Below are 18,193 nucleotides of genomic sequence, written 5' to 3' on the forward strand. Positions count from 1 at the left end.
ATACTTTTGTTTGATAAAAAATTAGGTTAACAAATGTTTTATTTGAGATTCGGGATATTATTGTTTTCCAGACACTAGACTGAATAACTAACATTAAAATTAGGTTATTTAAGAAAAAAAAACTTGATTTTTGTTTTCATTTTAGATGAAAAGATGAATTGAGTCGTTAATGTACCCTAATTATTTTACTCTTGCTAGGCCACAAACAAGCAGTTTATTCAGTTAAGCTGTATTATTACACCTTACTCAGTAACTACATGCAAAGCAGTGCAAACTGGCTTCCTGATATACCAGCGAGGGAGGGGACGCCAGGAGCCACCAGTGGTCTTAGGAGTTTAGGAGGTTAATGCATGTAGAATAAGGACATTTATTGTTCATAATGAGGAAAAAGCAGAAAAAAAAAAAACTTTTTGGTAATTTAACTTAATTAAAAAACATAAGTTAAAAATACAGCAGATTCAGATTTATATTAGTGCAATTATTAGCTTTTTTTAATCAAATGTTAAAACCAACTTTCAGAAATTCAAAGCAAATGTGAGGTATGATGTAATAACTGTGTGCAATTATTGCTCCTAAACTAAATAATAAAAAATAAAAATACAGAAATAAACAATACAAAAATAATAAACAAAAAAAAAAAAAAAAACAGGTCTTCAAGCAGTTTCCTGGTGGAGCTAAGCTAAGCTAAGCTGCTGAGATCAACTCAGATGATATTTTAATAATCGAGGGAGTCTCAGATTCATTAACTGCAGGCGTAGAACGTGTGCTTTGACGCTTTCCTCTCATCACCTGACCAGAAGAAACGCTCCCTTAGAAGAGGAGGAGGGAGGAACAGACGAGTGTGAGAGGTGCAGAAGGATGAAGGAGGTTAGGAGATGGTCCGAACAGCACAGGCACAGAACAGACTTCTGGGATTATCCAGAATAACAGTTGTTTTTTGTCTGAGAAACAAAATACAGTAAAATAGTGAACAGTCATTAAAGAGGCGCTCCAGCCTGACTAGGAAACTCCCTCCGCTGACAGATCTTGAAGGTGGGAGGAGTTTCTTAAGCAGTACAACTGTATTTGGGTGTAGTTTTTGGTGATGGACTGTTTGAAACGTGTTTTCTAGCTTGTTAGGGGGTTGATAATGAGGAGGTGGGGCTTAGTGAGGCTCAGGCAGAGTAAAAAGCAGCCAGCCAATCGGAGGGGTTTACACTTTGTTCGTCTCTACGGGCACCAGTGGGCGTGTTAACATTAGGAAGGACGCCGCCCATCCCTACGTAAAAAAAGGGAAAATCCTTATTAAATCAACTGAGCTGGAGTTACAGACGCAGCAGAGCTGAATTTCCAGCCACTAGAGGGCGCACTAGTCAGGTTTGGAGAAGCATAAGTATCATTAATCAGTGTAATAGGGCTTTTAGAGGATACATCACATTGTGGTATTATATTGGGACAATATTAAGAAAGGAGAATGTGCGTGAAAATGTTTGTAGGTAATATATAATATAATATTCAGTAATGTATAATAATAATATTCAATCAGTGTTTACCAATCCTCAATATTTCAATATCAGTACAGTGCCATCTCCAAAAGTGGGATTTCCCAGTCTGGCCGGAGTGTCCCTTTAAAGTGTTCTGTTTACAGTAACGTGCAGACGACCCCTTATTTCCTTCAGCAAAAGAAATCTGCAGTTTGGTATTGCTGAGATGGTTCCCGGTACAGTCAAACCCATGTAAACGTCCCCAAACAGCTACAGTCGCTCCTGATCTCCAGAACGTCTCAAAAGAAAATGGATTATAATCGGGCTGAGGTGAGGAGGGGCTTAATAATTGCATATACAACAAGTTTGACTGCACAGTTAGAGGGAATACGTAACACTTGCCCATGCGTGTGCACACACACACACACACACACACACACATACACACACACACACACACACATACATACACACGGTAGTACATTCCTGCCCTTATATAGTGTGTGTTGGTTATATAGGTGTTATAGGCGGAGTCAGGGAAGGTGCCAGGGTGGAGAGTAAGGAAAAGAGGAATCAGCATATCATGGTAAGGGGGGGGGGGTTCTGCTGAGGGTGCGTGTGTTAAAGACGTGTGTGTACTTCTCACTCGGTGAGGCAGCTGTCCAGCCCAACAGTGCCGTGACGCTCCTTGGAATAGCTGTGCCGTAGGCTGCCGTTGGGCAAGGGGTGGTGAGTGGCGATGATGCCACAGTGCTTTAACAGATTGAGGCTGTAGTTGGTGCCAGCGGTGGGGTCTTTGGGAGGAAAAGGCTTCATGGTAGACAGGATGAGAGCCAGGCAGTCTGCCACATCTTTATTCGGCGCACAGGCTAGAGCCGGGGTGTGACCTGAAATAGACATGGGGGGGAAAATGCTGAGGAATAATACTGAAAATAAGTAAAAGTATGGTACTGTATCCCAATCTAACTCAATTAAAGAGCTGAAACTGTACTATAGTGAAAGTATGGTACTGTATCCCAATCTAACTCAATTACAGAGCTAAAACTGTACTATAGTGAAAGTATGGTACTGTATCTCAATCTAACTCAATTAAAAGAGCTGAAGCTGTACTATAGTGAAAGTGTGGTACTGTATCTCAATCTAACTCAATTAAAGAGCTGAAACTGTACTATAGTGAAAGTGTGGTACTGTATCTCAATCTAACTCAATTAAAGAGCTGAAACTGTACTATAGTGAAAGTATGGTACTGTATCTCAATCTAACTCAATTAAAGAGCTGAAACTGTACTATAGTGAAAGTATGGTACTGTATCCCAATCTAACTCAATTAAAGAGCTGAAACTGTACTATAGTGAAAGTATGGTACTGTATCCCAATCTAACTCAATTAAAGAGCTGAAACTGTACTATAGTGAAAGTATGGTACTGTACCCCAATCTAACTCAATTAAAAGAGCATGTTTTGCTTGTTTTTCTGTTAAATCACGTAACTAACCTTCTTCATCTACAGCCAGTACTGTGGCGCCTCGACTCAACAGCACCTCCACCACAGTGGCGAGACCGTTTCTTGCCGCAATATGCAGAGGCCTAGCAGCAAGGAGAGGTTCAAATATGAAAAAGAGCTCACAGATAGAAACAGGGCATGCAGACTCAAAATTCATAAAGCATTTATGAAACCTCACATTTGCAGAGCGCTGTTTGTGGCGTTGATGAGGGAAAGGTCATCTATCTCAGCCAGAATCAGCAGGGCACACATCTCATGACTCTGCAATATTGAGGAGAAGTAACGTCACTGTTGTACATGATGCTGTAAATTAGGTGATGGGTTTGGATAAAACCCAAATGTAAATTCCAGAGGGCTCCATGATAAACAGGGGTAATGGCAGCAATTTATCCTTCAGACTGAGTGTATTTCTTCTGAAAATAGAGATGTGCTATATAATGCTTTACATAACATACTTTAAATACTTCGTTTTAGAAAACAGCTATTTTAATATGCTGCTGTCCAGCATTTGTAGCCAAATTGATCAAGATAAAATAAGATAGTCCTTTATTAGTCCCGCAGTGGGGAAATTCTCAGTGTCACAGCAGAAAGGGATAGCAAGACACTCAGTTACAAAAATTTAGTAAAAAAAAATTTACTATATACACAAACTATAAATAAGAATTAAAAAAGCAATAACTATTATTTACAGCAAATGACTCTTAATTGCACATGGGGGGGGGGGGAGAGATATTGCACATAGTATTCCCTGAACATGTGTGTGTAGTTAAGTGTGTGTGTGTATGTGGTCCGCTGAGAGCAGTGCTGGTTGTGGAACACTGAACACTGATAATTAGCTCATTAATGAAGTACAATAATACATGGACATGATGATGTGTGCAGTAGCAACAGCACAAGTTCCTCAACCCTAAGGTCACTGAGCCCACGGCTGAGCCGAGCGTAGGCTAGAGGGGTATAAAGCCTCTCAGAATCGAGCTGTGGGGTTCTTTGGAGTGGTGGAACTCCATCCAATACCTTTGGGAGGGGATAAGCTGGAGTGGCAGGACTAATCATCCAACATCAGTACCTGAGCTCACTGATGCTCTCTCGCTCTCTCTCTCTCTCATAAGGCTGAATGCAATCAAATCCTCACAGCAACGTTCCAAAATCTAGTCAAATGCCTTCCCAGAAGAGTAGATGTACATCTACATGTACATGGAACATCTGGACATATTAGTATTAGCACACTAGGAGGAATTGGCTACATTACTCTGCTGCAGGCCAGGTGTAGGGCTGTGTTGTTGTTGATGTCCAGCAGTGACAGGTCTGCTTTGGCCTGATGCAGCAGGATCTCTGCAAAACAGAAACGAGAGCCTTCAGAACCAGCATGTGTCAGACCCTAAAACCTGATCAACGCATAGGAAGGTTCGAGCTGCTTACCGACAGCAGTGGTCTGCCCATTCTCAGCAGCCACCATCAGCGCGGATCGTCCTGAATAATCAACCGAGTTTACCTCGGACCCCCAGACCAACGCCAGCTGCAACCCGGACACTTTCTCGGAGTGGGCCGCCGCATGCAGTGGAGTCCTGCAGACAGGGGAATTGCAGGGAAATTCAATCAGCAATTTGATATTTACAACCAAACTAACGGGAGGACGCATTACAAAAGGCGACTGTGGGCTGATGCAGATATCTAGTATTTTTAATGTGTGGGCCAATGCTGATATATTAACAATGATAAAATATAATTCAAAACACTTAATAAATAAATGCTTTATTTCTCTGTAACAATGTAATAGTAAAGGTTCCTAATGCAGGAATGTTTTACTACAGATTTTACAAAACAAAGAATATATATATATATATATATATATATATATATATATATATATATATATATATATATATATATATATATATATATATATATATATATGTACAAATATAAAAGTCTGATGAGGATTATTATTATTATATATTTTTCTATAGCTTGAGTTACAGTAGGAAAGTACGTAGACGTGTTAAAAGTGGCAAAAGTAAAAGCACTGCGAGTTATTATAGCTATATTATTTTGATAATTGATGTCCAATACTGGGCTAGCCATTCACGTCTGCAGCCACACAGATATCAATAACAAATAGAGAGGACATTGATCTGATACTAGGTGTCAGTAACATTGTATTTGTGTGCTGTGTAACAATTATTTAAAGCCTGTCAAATACTACTCAGGCCAGTCCTAATATAAATGACATAAAATATAATAATATTTTAACATTTTATGGAATATGTGGAATATTTATGCAATATTTATACAATTTTAATGTTAGACTGGACCTTAAATCACCCAGCCTTCATGCACACATTTGCAGATATATGTATATTTTTGTATTTGTACTTATTGTCCAGGGCCTGCACTATTGTCTCATGGTTACCTTTTCTGAACCGGAGACTTAACAGCCTAACAGTGTTTGGTTGTACTGTTTTTTGTAGCTTCTAAAGGAAATCTTTTGACACTTTCATACTTAAACTCAAGCAGAATTTGCAGCTTATTTACCATCACAGTTCAAACAGCCAACAGGAACGGAGACGAGGTCAAAGCACCGAACTAACCACCACAGATACCCACCTTCCTTTGGCATCTCTGAGATTGATGATCTCAGTGCCCACTGTTTCCACAAGCAGCTCAGCAGCAGCGTCATGGCCGTTCATTCTGCAGAAGACAGATCAGTTTGTTTGGGCTTGTGCGTCTCTTTGGAAATGCTCTGAACACACGGAGCAAAACACTTACAGTGCACAGTGCAGCGGAGTGAAGGGATTTCCTTCCTGGATACTTAACGGTTTATGTTCAAGTATGACTTCCAAACAGTCCTTGTGCCCTGAGGAAATTATCAGAAATGTAAGGTGAATATAAAAATAATAAATACATTTTAATAGTAGAATTAGTAATAATAATGACAATAATAATAATAATATAATTAGTATTGTTATTATTTTCAGAATGAATAAACTGAAAACATCTATTTATTACCCTTTAAAAAAAATAAAAATCTGCCTCAAGATTTGATCACCACTTTGACACATGAAGGATATTATCATATATTATTTATTTTATATATATATATATATATCAATCAATATATCACATCTACAGTATATATCACACATCTACAGTATCTACAGTATCCTTCATCGTTCTAGACTGAAGGAGATGGATCTTTCGTTACTGAACATTGGTATATCCTCACCATGGTAAGCTGCCCAGTGAGCAGGTGTGTAGCCACTGTAATCCAGTAGCGAGTCCAGAGGGTCTGACTGAGCAGCTGCCTGGAGAAGGAGCCGCAGCAGCTCCGCGTGCCCACAGGAGGCAGCCAAGTGCAGAGGGCTCTTACCACGAACGTCCCTGCAGAGCCCAGAAGCTTTGTGTTCCAGCAGAGCCGACACGCAGTCCTCACTGCCTGTCACCGCCTTGGAGTGTGAGGGAGAGTCAGATGGACAGTCAGGCTCAGACATGAGCAAGAGTATTATTTCAACAGTTCTCTGTATTATAGGACATTAAAATATTATAGAAATGATGACCCTCCATAATTGGAAAGGTAAAATTAGGAGTCTACTTTATGTTAAAACACCCCAGCAGAAGTGTGTGTGTGTGTGTGTGTGTGTGTGTGTAAAAGGGGCTTTAAAACCCTTCCTATGTCAACTATCCCTATAATCAGCCAAACCTCACGTTAGTCGGCACTATACCAAACTCAACTGGGATGAACGACAGCTACCAACAGCAAAACACACAACACACGTCCAGGCTGACGCTCACCGCTCTGTGAAGTGCAGTGCGGCTCCATTTGTCCCCCGTGTCGGGCTTACTCCCTCTCTCAAGAAGCATGTGGACACAATCCACATGACTGCCCAGAGTGGCCAACATCAGCGGCGTCCTACAGAGAACACACAGTAGACTTACAGTACTACCTCCTACCACATTTATTAGAGAAACCTTAATATTTTCCACCTCCTCCATCTCCTATCTTGCTTTTCATGTGATCAGACAGTCGTCAAAGCAATCCACTATTAGCTGAATCATGTATGACTGTATATGTGAGCAATAACATATGATTCGATCTGACTACTTATTTTATTTATTATAATTTTTCATTTTAATTCATATTTAATCCAGTTAAAATAACAGTCATCCTGCTGCCCTCAGAGTGCCTGGTCTCTAGAACAGCCTCAGTAACTAACAGGCAGCCACGCAGAAGATGGCACTTACTGTCCCTGCACATCTGCGAGGTCGATGAGGTCAGCTTTCTCAGCTCGGCTCATCAGCATGTACAAGCAGTCTGTGTGACCACTGGCAGCTGACGAGAGAGAGAGAGAGAGAGAGCGAGCATGAAAGGAAATGTAAAAATACCCATTTTGTTTCTAAAAAAGGGGAAAAACCCAAAACAATGTGGCACAAACTTCAATAACTGTTCATAAAAAACTGCTATATTTTGTAATGGTTAATTAATCATGATCCTGATTTATGGCCATATCGCCCAGCACTATGTGGGCCCCAGGGTCCTGTTTTCTGAGAAACCTTTTATGCATACAGAAGCATCTTTTCTCTACAGACAGCCGAACAGTGGGCGGACTCACCCGCTACATGAAGAGGCGTCCATTTACGTCTGCGCTCCTTCAGAAAGCAGGAGGCCCCGTGGGACAGAAGCACCTCCACACAGGACGCGTGGCCTTTCTGGGCAGCTATGTAGAGTGCCGTGCGACCGCCACCGTCCCTCACATCCAGGCTCACCAGCGTCTCCGACAGCACCCGCAGGGCTTCACAGTGACCATTACACGCCTACGAGAGATGAATTATGCAAATGGCGTGAACGGGATCAGCACCGGTTCTTTAATACAGAGTGGGAGCAGCAGATCTGCTTAAACGGATACTTACAGCTAAGTGCAAAGGGCTTACAGGAAAACTGCTCTCCACGTCTCCCAAACAGTTGAAAGACATTTCTAGGAGCTAAATTAAAAGAGGGAAAATAAAGAAAGCATTAAAGCAGTGATTCAGTTCATGAAATCCAGCAAAAAGAAAAAATAATAAGATGAATTTAATGAAAACAACAACAATAGTCTTTGGTATATCAGTTATATAAGCAGGGGCATTCACCAAACCACTACTCACTACCTTGGTCTTGCCTACTGCACATTAGCTACCAACCACGAAGTCATGCTTATTAATGGCACATACTGGAGCACAATCTCAAGGCAAAACACAGAGGTATGCTCAACACACACAGACCCACCAGTTCCAGATTCTGCTTGTTGCCATAGGCAGCTGCATAGTGGACAGGACTGAATCCTTTGTTGTTGCGTAGACCTGGCTCAGCCCCATTATCCAGCAGATACTCCAAACACCTGAACACAAAGGCAGCAGGCCATGAGTGAGGAGGTCCTGTCCGGCACAATCAGAAGATCATTTAGGAAGGGTTTAAAAAAAATAAATGAATAAATCACCACTTACAGCAGACCCTCTTTATCTCGCTCGTCACTCTGGTGGCTGCAAAAGCTGTAGGAATCCGCTCTGAAATGACAAAAGCCTCCTTTATTTACTGGCTTTCACTGAATGCACTGGCAACACAAGACATAGGGTCTCCCTAGGCGGTGTACCCAGATTAGGAGGTTTAAGATCCTGCAGTATTAACTCTACCGCCTCAGTCCACATGCTTCTCTACCTTCAGATGCTGCCACTGGAGCTCTCAGCTTGTCAACAAATGCATGTTTACATGTACAGCCATCCATGAGGGGGCGCTCAAAAGCACAATTTGTATTTACAGAAGTGGAATAAAAGAGAATTACACTCCCCCTACCACTATCAATTCTCACATAATGCTGCTTTAATAAATGTGAACGTTCAATTAGTTATTATTTAAACTTTTTTTCAGGCCTGGGAACTAGCATAACCATTTCTCTAAAATTCTAGAAGTACCAGTAGCCTATTCTCCTGCGTTATTTGGTGTTCCAACGCTGGATTTTCAGCTAAAATAACTAGAAGCGCAACATACTGGCCATCTGCACATTGTTAGTCAACGGTGGAGGAGTTTTAAGGGTGGTGATAGTACTGCGGTACCTGCGGAAGGTCTGGGAGGCCGCTGCATAGTGCAGAGGGCTGCATCCTTTCAGATCCAGCTCGTTGACTGCGGCCCCAGCACTGACTAGAGCTACCGTGCACTGGAACGTACCGTTTGCTGCTGCATAGTGCAGAGGAGCCCTGAACAGAGAGGAACACAGATTAAATGTTTTAAATTAATGTGTATATGATATAATCCGTCACATGGCTTCAACTGCCTGAAACAAATAAAACAATAATAATAATTAAAATAAACTTACCTTCCCAACTTATCCTTTTTCGTCAAGTCAGCACCACTGCTCAACAGCAAGTTAAGACATTCCACATTTCTGCCGAAATTCAGGAAAACAGAAACATTAATCAGCTCAAATGTTTCACAAACACTCATTATGTATCCAAAAGTTTGTGGACACCTGCTCATCCAGAGTTTCCTCTAAAAATAAAAGGTATTTGTTTGAGTTTGTCCCTCTTCTCATAAGCAATGGTGGAACTTCTGATTGCATTTAGCCACATTAGAGAGCATCAGGTAATAATGTTGGATGATTAGTTCTGCCACTCCCGTTTAAAAGCATCTCCTTCCAGAGGAAGCAGTCCTAATAATTACAGGAGGTGTCTAGAAACTTCTGGATATCTAGCGTTTCAGCACTAAAGCAAGCAGACAATAAAATCCAAGCTTTTCCAGTGAGCTGTCCTACCCTCCAGAGGCAGCGGCATGTAGGCAGGTCCTCCCCAGGCTATCTGGGGTGTTTATATCAAACCCAGCAGACAGCACATGTTCATTACTCAACGACGACACGATGCTGTACAGCTGACCTGGAGGAAAAGCAAGAATACACAGGTTACTGATCGATTTCGGACTGATTTTGGAGTTGAGCGAACTTCCTAAACTCGTCCTTAAGTCTGTCTCTGGTCAGTGAGGAGTAGATTAATAGCCAACAAAACTGCTGCTCATCAATTACTTAAACAGAACAAACTGAAATATTAAAAAAAATAAAAGTGTAATCTTTAAGTGTAAAGTGAGATATATGGGAACCTGAGGAGAGTAACTTTCGACAACAGTCTGAAAACCCGTAGAGCACCGCCAAGTGCAATGGAAACATCCCATGAATTCCTTGCCTGAGGAGAGAGAGCAAAAGACATGTATGACTTAGAGAAATGTCCTATTCAGGCACAATCAGACAACCTTTAATCTCAATTCTCAAAAACTTTAAGTTCAATTCTTAATTTCTGACAGATAGGAATCTCTGAGCTTACCTGGCTGTGTCAGCACCGTTAGTCATCAGAGTGCTGATGAGCAGCTCGTGGCCATGCTTAGCAGCAATATGAAGAGGAGTATTGCCATATTTATCAACACAGTCTATCTCCCCACCTGAAACAGAGGAATAGCGTTAATCTACACAGCGAGCTGCTGGCGGTGCTGAACTGGTCTAGTTCAGAGAGAAGAGGCAGGCACAGCACGGTGCTCACTGCTATCTTCCACCCTGCCAACAGTCTAACTTCACTCCTTCCGCCTGCGTCATTTAAACAGCAGCGCTGCTTGTGAATATCTCTACACTGATGGGTGCGGTGGTCTCGAAATGAGGGGTGTTCAGGTCAGTTTCTGGAGCATTGCTGTGTATCTCAGCAGCGGAAAACACAGCAGGAGCTCCACTGACTAAAAACAGCCGAGGCAGATGTTCGTCAACAGTCAGACAGTCTCGGCAGTGAATTGTCAACACAGGCGCGTGCAGCCCCCACCACTAAAATAGCAACCCGCCAAAGTCAGTCAGACCGCCCCTGGCTCTTAAAGGGAACGGCGAGAGACACACTGATTGGATTATTACTGCACGGGATTAATTAAGAGACTCAGTACATGAGTTTTGTGCCCTTTAAGCTGTTACGATAGCGCCGTTACGACAGCGAAGACACACCATCGGCGGCCTAAAGATAGCTAAAATAGGGCCCTCCGTCTCTCATCTTAATTACATCTTTAAAAACAGGAAACCCTGCTTCTCCTTTTTCCTGCATTAATATTAGTTAGAATTTATTCTAATGCTAAAAAAAAAACACAAAGACACTTACTGTCCAGATATAAAGGCTATAAACCAGTTAGTTTGTTTCCTAAGACCTCTAACAGTATGTGCAGGTGTGTGTCCTACCATTTTGAATAAGGATCTGGGAACGGGTGAAGCGCCCATGAATGGCGGCCATGTGCAAAGGGCTCTTCCCCTCTTTACTCTGAAAAAGAAAACGAAGAAAGAAAAATCAAAAATTAGCTCCATGTCTATTAATATCCCAATTCTAAAGCATAAACAAGCCCTTTAAGCATCTGGAACAAAGCCTAAATGAATGTTCTTGACCAGCACAAGTGAAATACCCCTTCAGACCTACATCCATCACTGTGTGAAAAATGATCGCGCAAGCCAAGCAGAATGACTGTGGGAGGCTGTGGTTCAGGAGTCAGAAAGGATGGAGCACCAGCACAACAGCAGATGCCTGTTCCGGCCAACACTGCTTTAAGAACGATGAGAGAGCATTGTCTACCTACCCAGAGTGAGCACGGCCAATTGTGCTCTCTCAGCAGCACATGATCGTCAACTTACTTGGAATATTGGGAGTGTAGTAAAGGGCCTATTAAACTGCATATAAAAGATATACACTTTATGAACCAAGCGCAAGCCTGTGACAGACAAACTACACTTTCTGCTGTTCATGCTGATGACATCACATCCTGTCCAACAGGACATTCCAGGTAAATGTGAACACCTGCATCCGGGTGAAACACCATATAAGTGCTGCATGTGTGAATGAGATGTGAGATGAACTCTACTAGTGAAAAATAGTCAGTGGAGGTTCTTGACCGACCTGCATGTTGACATCTGCACCATTGTTGACTAGCAGCTCAAGACAAAGGGCCCCGTTGGTGGAGACAGCAGCCAGGTGCAGGGGGGTGCAGCCTCGTAGGTTGGGCTGGTTAACGTTGGCCCCGCGGTTCACCAGCTCATTGGCTACGGCCTCCTGCCCGTTGTAACAGGCCATGTGGAGAGAAGTGTTCCCAAAGGCATTTGGTTCATCAATCTGACGGAGGTAAAAACACAACACACAAGAAAGCATAAGTTTGTAGACACCTTTCTTCTGAAATCAATGGCATTAGCTAGGATTTGGTCCTTCTTTGAGCAATAACAGCCTTCCATTGCTGTGAGGAGGTCTTGCTGGCATTGTACAAGCATTAATACGAACGGCTTATACAAGCTATGCATGCACAATGAAGTTAATGGGATACCGTCTGGATACTTTTGGACGCACAAGATCAGATTCCTAGTCAGTCGCTCAATCACGATAAAGCAAAACATTTCAAAATGCTGAGGACATCCTGTGATCTCACCTCAGCTCCCAGTCGAAGAAGGTACTTGACCACGTCGATGTGCCCATTGATAGCAGCTACATGCAGGGGGGTGTAACCCCGCTTATCCCTACATGCCATGTCAGCATTGCGGGACACCAGGAGCTTCACGATCTCCAAATGCCCTGAACAGACAAGACGACAACAAATGAAGGGGAGTGGAGCATTAGAGGACCTGGATCCTGGAAGACTGATGATCCTCCATCCTCGCTTTCATGTAAAGAAGTTTAGTGCTGTGCTTAAACCGTGGAGTTCAGCTTGAACTTCGGTGTGCTGGTAAACATGAACGATACAGTCAAAACACACTATTCAGAGATCTGTAATGACCCGGAAACCCAAAAATGAAGGCAAAATAGGGAACACACTCCAACAGTTCAGACCCTACAGCCTTAATCAGCATTTTGTAGCTCCTCTAGCCTTGAAGACAACCTCACACTGCTTGGTCATGCTCAGCCCTCAGGCATACACATCTCGTAGCGTGTGCCTTCAACCACATAAGATCAAAATTATAACCTCCATCCAAGAAAAGAACACAACGGCCTACGCATGGCTATTAAAAAACACAAGCATAAGCTCAACTAAACAACAAAAAACGTACTCAACAGAAAAGCCATCAGACCTTCATCAGTCCAGGAAGGCCCTGTCCCTTTACTTGACCCATAAACCTGTTTAATTAGTGGGCAGTGGTGGCTCAGCGGTGGCTCAGCGGTTAGAGCTCCGGGCTATTGATGACTGGGTTGTGGGTTCGATACCCAGGCTCGGCAAACTGCCACTGCTGCCAATGCCCTTCACCCAGCGCTCCGGGGCATGTGTGCTCACTGGTGTGCATGTGTGTGTGTTCAGTGCACGGATGGATTAAAGGAACCCAAATTCCTTCTGTGTCCGACACTAACGGTGTCTAATATAGTTGTCTAATTCTCCAAAACCCTTTAAAAATCATCGAATTAGAGTCTTAAATAATTATTAAGAATTTAATTATTTAACAAGAATTCAGTTATTATATCATTAATGACATGATAAGTACAATAAATAAATAATACTGGGGTTTCAGTGCACAAATCAAATATTTCTAAGCATAAAATATTGATAGTGTATTTTATTTCATTCTAAAACTAAACTACACAGCTGAATACTTATATTCATATACTCATATATAATATATAATATTATATATTATATAAGTAATATAGTAAAATCAGGGAAAAATGGACAACGGAAGGGTAGAAATGAATTTTACCAAGGTAAGCGGCCCAGTGGATAGCCTGCCGCTCTTTTTTGTCACTGGCACTCAGGTTGGCCCCTTTGTTCAGGAGCAAGGTCACCATCTGGAGGAGAAAACAAATATTTAATAAACAAGCCTGAGAGAAAGTGCTGTAAATCGTTCCAGATAAATAAAATTATTCAATAATTCATGGCGTTAAATCTGCAAACATCAGTTTCAGACTAAACTACAACTTATACAAGGATGTAAAAAGTGCTTTATTAATCAATACACTAATTCATCAAGAGAACACACTGTTTAACAACTGCACAACCTAACAAACATCAAACGATCCAGATTTTAAGATTTAGAGCTAATTATAGTGATGTGTTTAACAGATGGGCTCATGAAATTTATTAACGTTCATTTAAATATGCATCAATATCGTCCAGCACTGTGGACACTATGGCGTTACCTCCGTGTGTCCACTGTAGGCTGCATGGTGCAAGGCTGTTCTACCATTCCGGTCTGCAACATTCAGACTGCTCAACAGGGGCACGAGGGCCTCGGCGCACCTTATTGCCCGATTAGCAGCAGCCACATGCAGCGGCGTCTGCCACAGCCTGTCCCGGGCGTTGACCTCCGCCCCCTGTCTCAGCAGCAACCCTACTGCCCTCTAAAAATGGAAAGTACAGATAAAAATAAAGTGAACAGCAGAACACACTGAAATTATTATTATTACTACTGAAGAGGGAAGAAACTCGCCCTCACTTCATTCCTCGAGGCAGCTGCCCGATGGAGGGGGGTCAGCCACCCTTGGTCCTTAGCGTTAACACTAGCACCTGACAAAAGAGAGACACACACAGGCGGTCACACACCAGTCACACACTCAGGAGTGTAATATGAGGGGGACTTCATATTTCACAGGTCTTACCTGATTTAATGAGGAGGTCCATGATGCGGACATCGCCCAAACAAGCAGCAGCATGCATGGGGGTGCGGCGTTCTTGGTCCTGCAATGGCCAACAGTTCACGGTTGAGTTTAGCTGACCTTTCTTACTATAGGGGTTAAAGCCTTTTACCCGGTTCTGTTACCCTGATTATACTGTTCACCTACCAGTGCATTGACATCATCTTTCTTGTGCAACAAAAACTTCACCTCTTCTGCATTTCGGCTGAATATTGCCTGAACCAGGGGTGTCTGAAAGAGAAAATGTAATATTTAATATTCAGTTTAATAACACTGTAATTAACCCCGGAAGGGTAACTGTGCACTAAACAGAACCAATGGAGCCTCATTTAATTAATAAAATATATAATAAATATCTTTATGACTTTGTTTACATCTCAGGAACTGGATTATGCGTTAAATGCTTTGCTACATTTTCCATGACTTCAGTTCATGACAACAAACATAAATACAAACATTTTAAAATCTTCTCAGAATAACCTGGTTTTAGTCAGTTACTGGATGTAGTTTAACAATTTGTTCCCGCAAATGAATAAAGACGCAGTTAAACTGTGGAAACAGTTCGGTAAAGTGAGAAAATGATTAATTAAATGAAAGAAATTACTTAATAAACAAGGAATATTTTAAATAAATGAGGGAACGATTAAATAAACGAGGTAAATATTTAATAAAAGCGAGAACAACTTATTAAATAAAAAGGAACGGATTATTAAATGAAGGCAACAACATAAAAAAAAAGATAAATAATTAATACATGAGGGAGCGACTTAATAAACTAGGAAAATATTTAATAAATGAGGGAACGATTAAATCAACGAGGAAAATATTTAATAAATGAGGGAACGATTAAATCAACAAGGAAAATATTTAATAAATGAGGGAACGACTTAATAAACTAGGAAAATATTTAATAAATGAGGGAACGACTTAATAAACTAGGAAAATATTTAATAAATGAGGGAACGACTTAATAAACTAGGAAAATATTTAATAAATGAGGGAACGACTTAATAAACTAGGAAAATATTTAATAAATGAGGGAACGACTTATAAAACGTGAGGAACAAATTACTGAATAAAGGCAAGGACTTAATAAACTAGGAAAATATTTAATAAGTGAGGAAACGACTTATTAATCGAGAGGAACGGATTATTAATGAAGGAATTTAATAAACGAGGGAAATCTTTAATAAACGGGCGCATCGATGCTGTCTGGCTCCGCATTTCCGCGACTGGAAAACAAGTCTCTAAAATCCAGGTTTTCCAGACATGTGGGAACACTGAGATACACAGATTATCAGCTACTACACACCAACATATTGCACATTTTTCCTGTTTGTATTTAACAACTGAGAGTTTATTAAATATGGGTCAATAAATGGGAAAACCAAGCTAGCTAACGTTAGCCAGCTAGCGCTAAGCTAGCTAGCTAATGTTAGCCCAGAAGCTAACGACTAACACTAGCTGATATCTTACCCGCAGAATATTTAGAAATGTGGCTTATTTTAAGTATACAGTGTCTGATAATATCCAATATTGTCAGATATGCGACCGAAATGATCTTAGCCTGCTTAAATATCGAGCTGTGTCGTGGGGATGGCAGATCCAGGTCCAGAGCGTAAAGATCCGCCCCGGGTTTTTGCTCCAGCAGCCTCCGCAGCTCCGCTGCAGCGCTGCAGCTCCGCCGGGCAGGCGGCTGGAACGAAGCCCTGGAGCGGATCTGCACTGTCTGGACCTGGATTCGCCACCGCTACCGTTAGGTTAGGCTGGTAGCATGATCGCCTATTTAATACAGCAGATAGGAGAATGTGCGATACTGTGCTTTGTTGGTCTACATGTGAACTCGAATGCGTGTGATTTAATAAGTTAGTAATCTAACTGTGTATAAGGAAATGAGGTGAGGCACCAGGAGGAGGCCGTTTCGCCTCTCTGTGGCCGGCTAATCGCCGAACCCACCCCGTTTGACAAGCAGGGATAAAGAAAGCCGTGCGAAAAATAGCGGCGCGACAATCTCAGGCTTTTAGACTCACCTGCTCTGTTATGCTTAATATTCCCATCTCCCCAAAATCAGTCAGGGCGAAGCTCCTTCATTAGGCCAGAATAGAGTGAAGCGACAGCAGTGTTTAGTTTTATTTGTGAGAATTATCCAAGGCAAAGGCTAACAGCACCTCCATACACACTCGCCGTTGTTTATTGCTCTGAGCAGCGGGGCCGGTACAGTGTCCCCCTACAGGCACGGCGGCGCAACGACACCAATGCAGCGCTGCTCCCAAATCAAACAGCCCAGACTCCACATTTTACTGCACCCTGAGCTCCACTTATGACATTTCAGTGGATCAATACAACAACATTAGTCACGGTGCATTTCTCCATAAGCATTTTCCAGCAAATAACAATTAAACAGACTGTGCCTTTAGGATTTAATAATATGTAAATTATGTCTGTTCTGGTTGGCTGGCCTGTTTCGTATTGTGCTCATTCAAATAGCAGCCAGGGTTGAAACAGGGCTGGTTACTTCATCTCTAATGGTATTGACATTCAATTGCTACTGGCTGCTCAAATGTCTTTGGGGATTAGTAAAGTATCTATCTATCTGTCTGTCTGTCAGTCAGTCTGCCTGTCTGTCTGTCAGTCTATCTATCTATCTATCTATCTATCTATCTATCTATCTGTCTGTCTGTCTGTCTGTCTGTCTATCTATCTATCTATCTATCTGTCTGTCTGTCTGTCTGTCTGTCTATCTATCTATCTATCTATCTATCTATCTATCTATCTATCTATCTGTCTGTCTATCTGTCTGTCTACCTGTCTGTCAGTCTGCCTGTCTACCTGTCCGTCTATCTATCTATCTATCTATCTATCTATCTATCTGTCTGTCTGTCTGTCAGTCTGCCTGTCTACCTGGCCATCTATCTATCTATCTATCTATCTATCTGTCTGTCTGTCTGTCTGTCTGTCTGTCTGTCTATCTATCTATCTATCTATCTATCTGTCTGTCTGTCTGTCTGTCTGTCTATCTATCTATATATCTGTCTGTCTGTCTGCTTGTCCCTGTCTATCTATCTATCTATCTGTCTGTCTGTCTGTCTGTCTGTCTGTGTATCTGTCTATCTATCTATCTGTGTATCTATCTGTCTGTCTGTCTGTCTGTCAGTCTATCTATCTATCTGTCTGTCTGTCTATCTATCTATTTATCTGTCTGTCTATCTACCTGTCTGTCTGTCTGTCTATCTATCTATCTATCATTCTATCTGTCTGTCTGTCTGCCTGTCTGTCTGTCTGCCTGTCTGTCTGCCTATCTATCTATATATGTCTGTCTGCTTGTCCCTGTCTATCTATCTATCTGTCTGTCTGTCTGTCTGTCTATCTATCTGTCTATTTATCTATCTGTCTATCTGTCAGTCTATCTATCTATCTGTCTATCTGTCAGTCTATCTATCTATCTGTCTGTCTGTCTATCTATCTATTTATCTGTCTGTCTGTCAGTCTATCTATCTATCTGTCTGTATATCTATCTATCTGTCTGTCTGTCTATCTATCTATCTGTCTGTCTGTCTATCTACCTGTCTGTCTGTCTATCTATCTATTTATC

At 41.7% G+C, this 18,193-nt stretch overlaps 1 protein-coding gene across 1 annotated transcript; it reads right to left on the minus strand.

Annotated features, from left to right (window-relative positions):
• Positions 1 to 53: 53 nt before the first annotated feature.
• Positions 54 to 16,779, minus strand: ankrd52b (ankyrin repeat domain 52b). Its single transcript, XM_072665435.1, has 28 exons — positions 16,632 to 16,779; positions 14,749 to 14,832; positions 14,566 to 14,644; positions 14,403 to 14,473; positions 14,107 to 14,307; positions 13,668 to 13,755; positions 12,413 to 12,555; positions 11,893 to 12,105; positions 11,187 to 11,265; positions 10,303 to 10,417; positions 10,082 to 10,164; positions 9,744 to 9,861; positions 9,309 to 9,377; positions 9,049 to 9,189; positions 8,443 to 8,502; positions 8,225 to 8,336; positions 7,870 to 7,941; positions 7,572 to 7,773; positions 7,204 to 7,291; positions 6,754 to 6,871; positions 6,188 to 6,407; positions 5,731 to 5,818; positions 5,569 to 5,652; positions 4,384 to 4,529; positions 4,214 to 4,296; positions 3,143 to 3,225; positions 2,956 to 3,047; positions 54 to 2,350 (listed from the first exon to the last, which is right to left on the minus strand). Exons 1-28 carry the CDS (start codon positions 16,656 to 16,658, stop codon positions 2,106 to 2,108), a joined length of 3,204 nt encoding a protein of 1,067 aa, XP_072521536.1. The 5' UTR covers positions 16,659 to 16,779; the 3' UTR covers positions 54 to 2,105.
• Positions 16,780 to 18,193: the final 1,414 nt, after the last annotated feature.

This window comes from Salminus brasiliensis, chromosome 21 (assembly GCF_030463535.1).
Source record: "Salminus brasiliensis chromosome 21, fSalBra1.hap2, whole genome shotgun sequence".
Taxonomy (NCBI): Eukaryota; Metazoa; Chordata; class Actinopteri; order Characiformes; family Bryconidae; genus Salminus; species Salminus brasiliensis.

What these genes read in the sequence shown, in the direction of transcription:
- ankrd52b (XM_072665435.1), bottom strand. Translation starts at nt 16,658, where the DNA reads ATGGGAATATTAAGCATAACAGAGCAG. An exon ending in GCACTGCACTTCACAGAGCG is followed by an intron (nt 6,408 to 6,753) that starts GTGAGCGTCAGC and finishes TCACACTCCAAG; the next exon opens with GCGGTGACAGGCAGTGAGGA. An exon ending in ACTGGCTGTAGATGAAGAAG is followed by an intron (nt 2,351 to 2,955) that starts GTTAGTTACGTG and finishes TGTCTATTTCAG; the next exon opens with GTCACACCCCGGCTCTAGCC.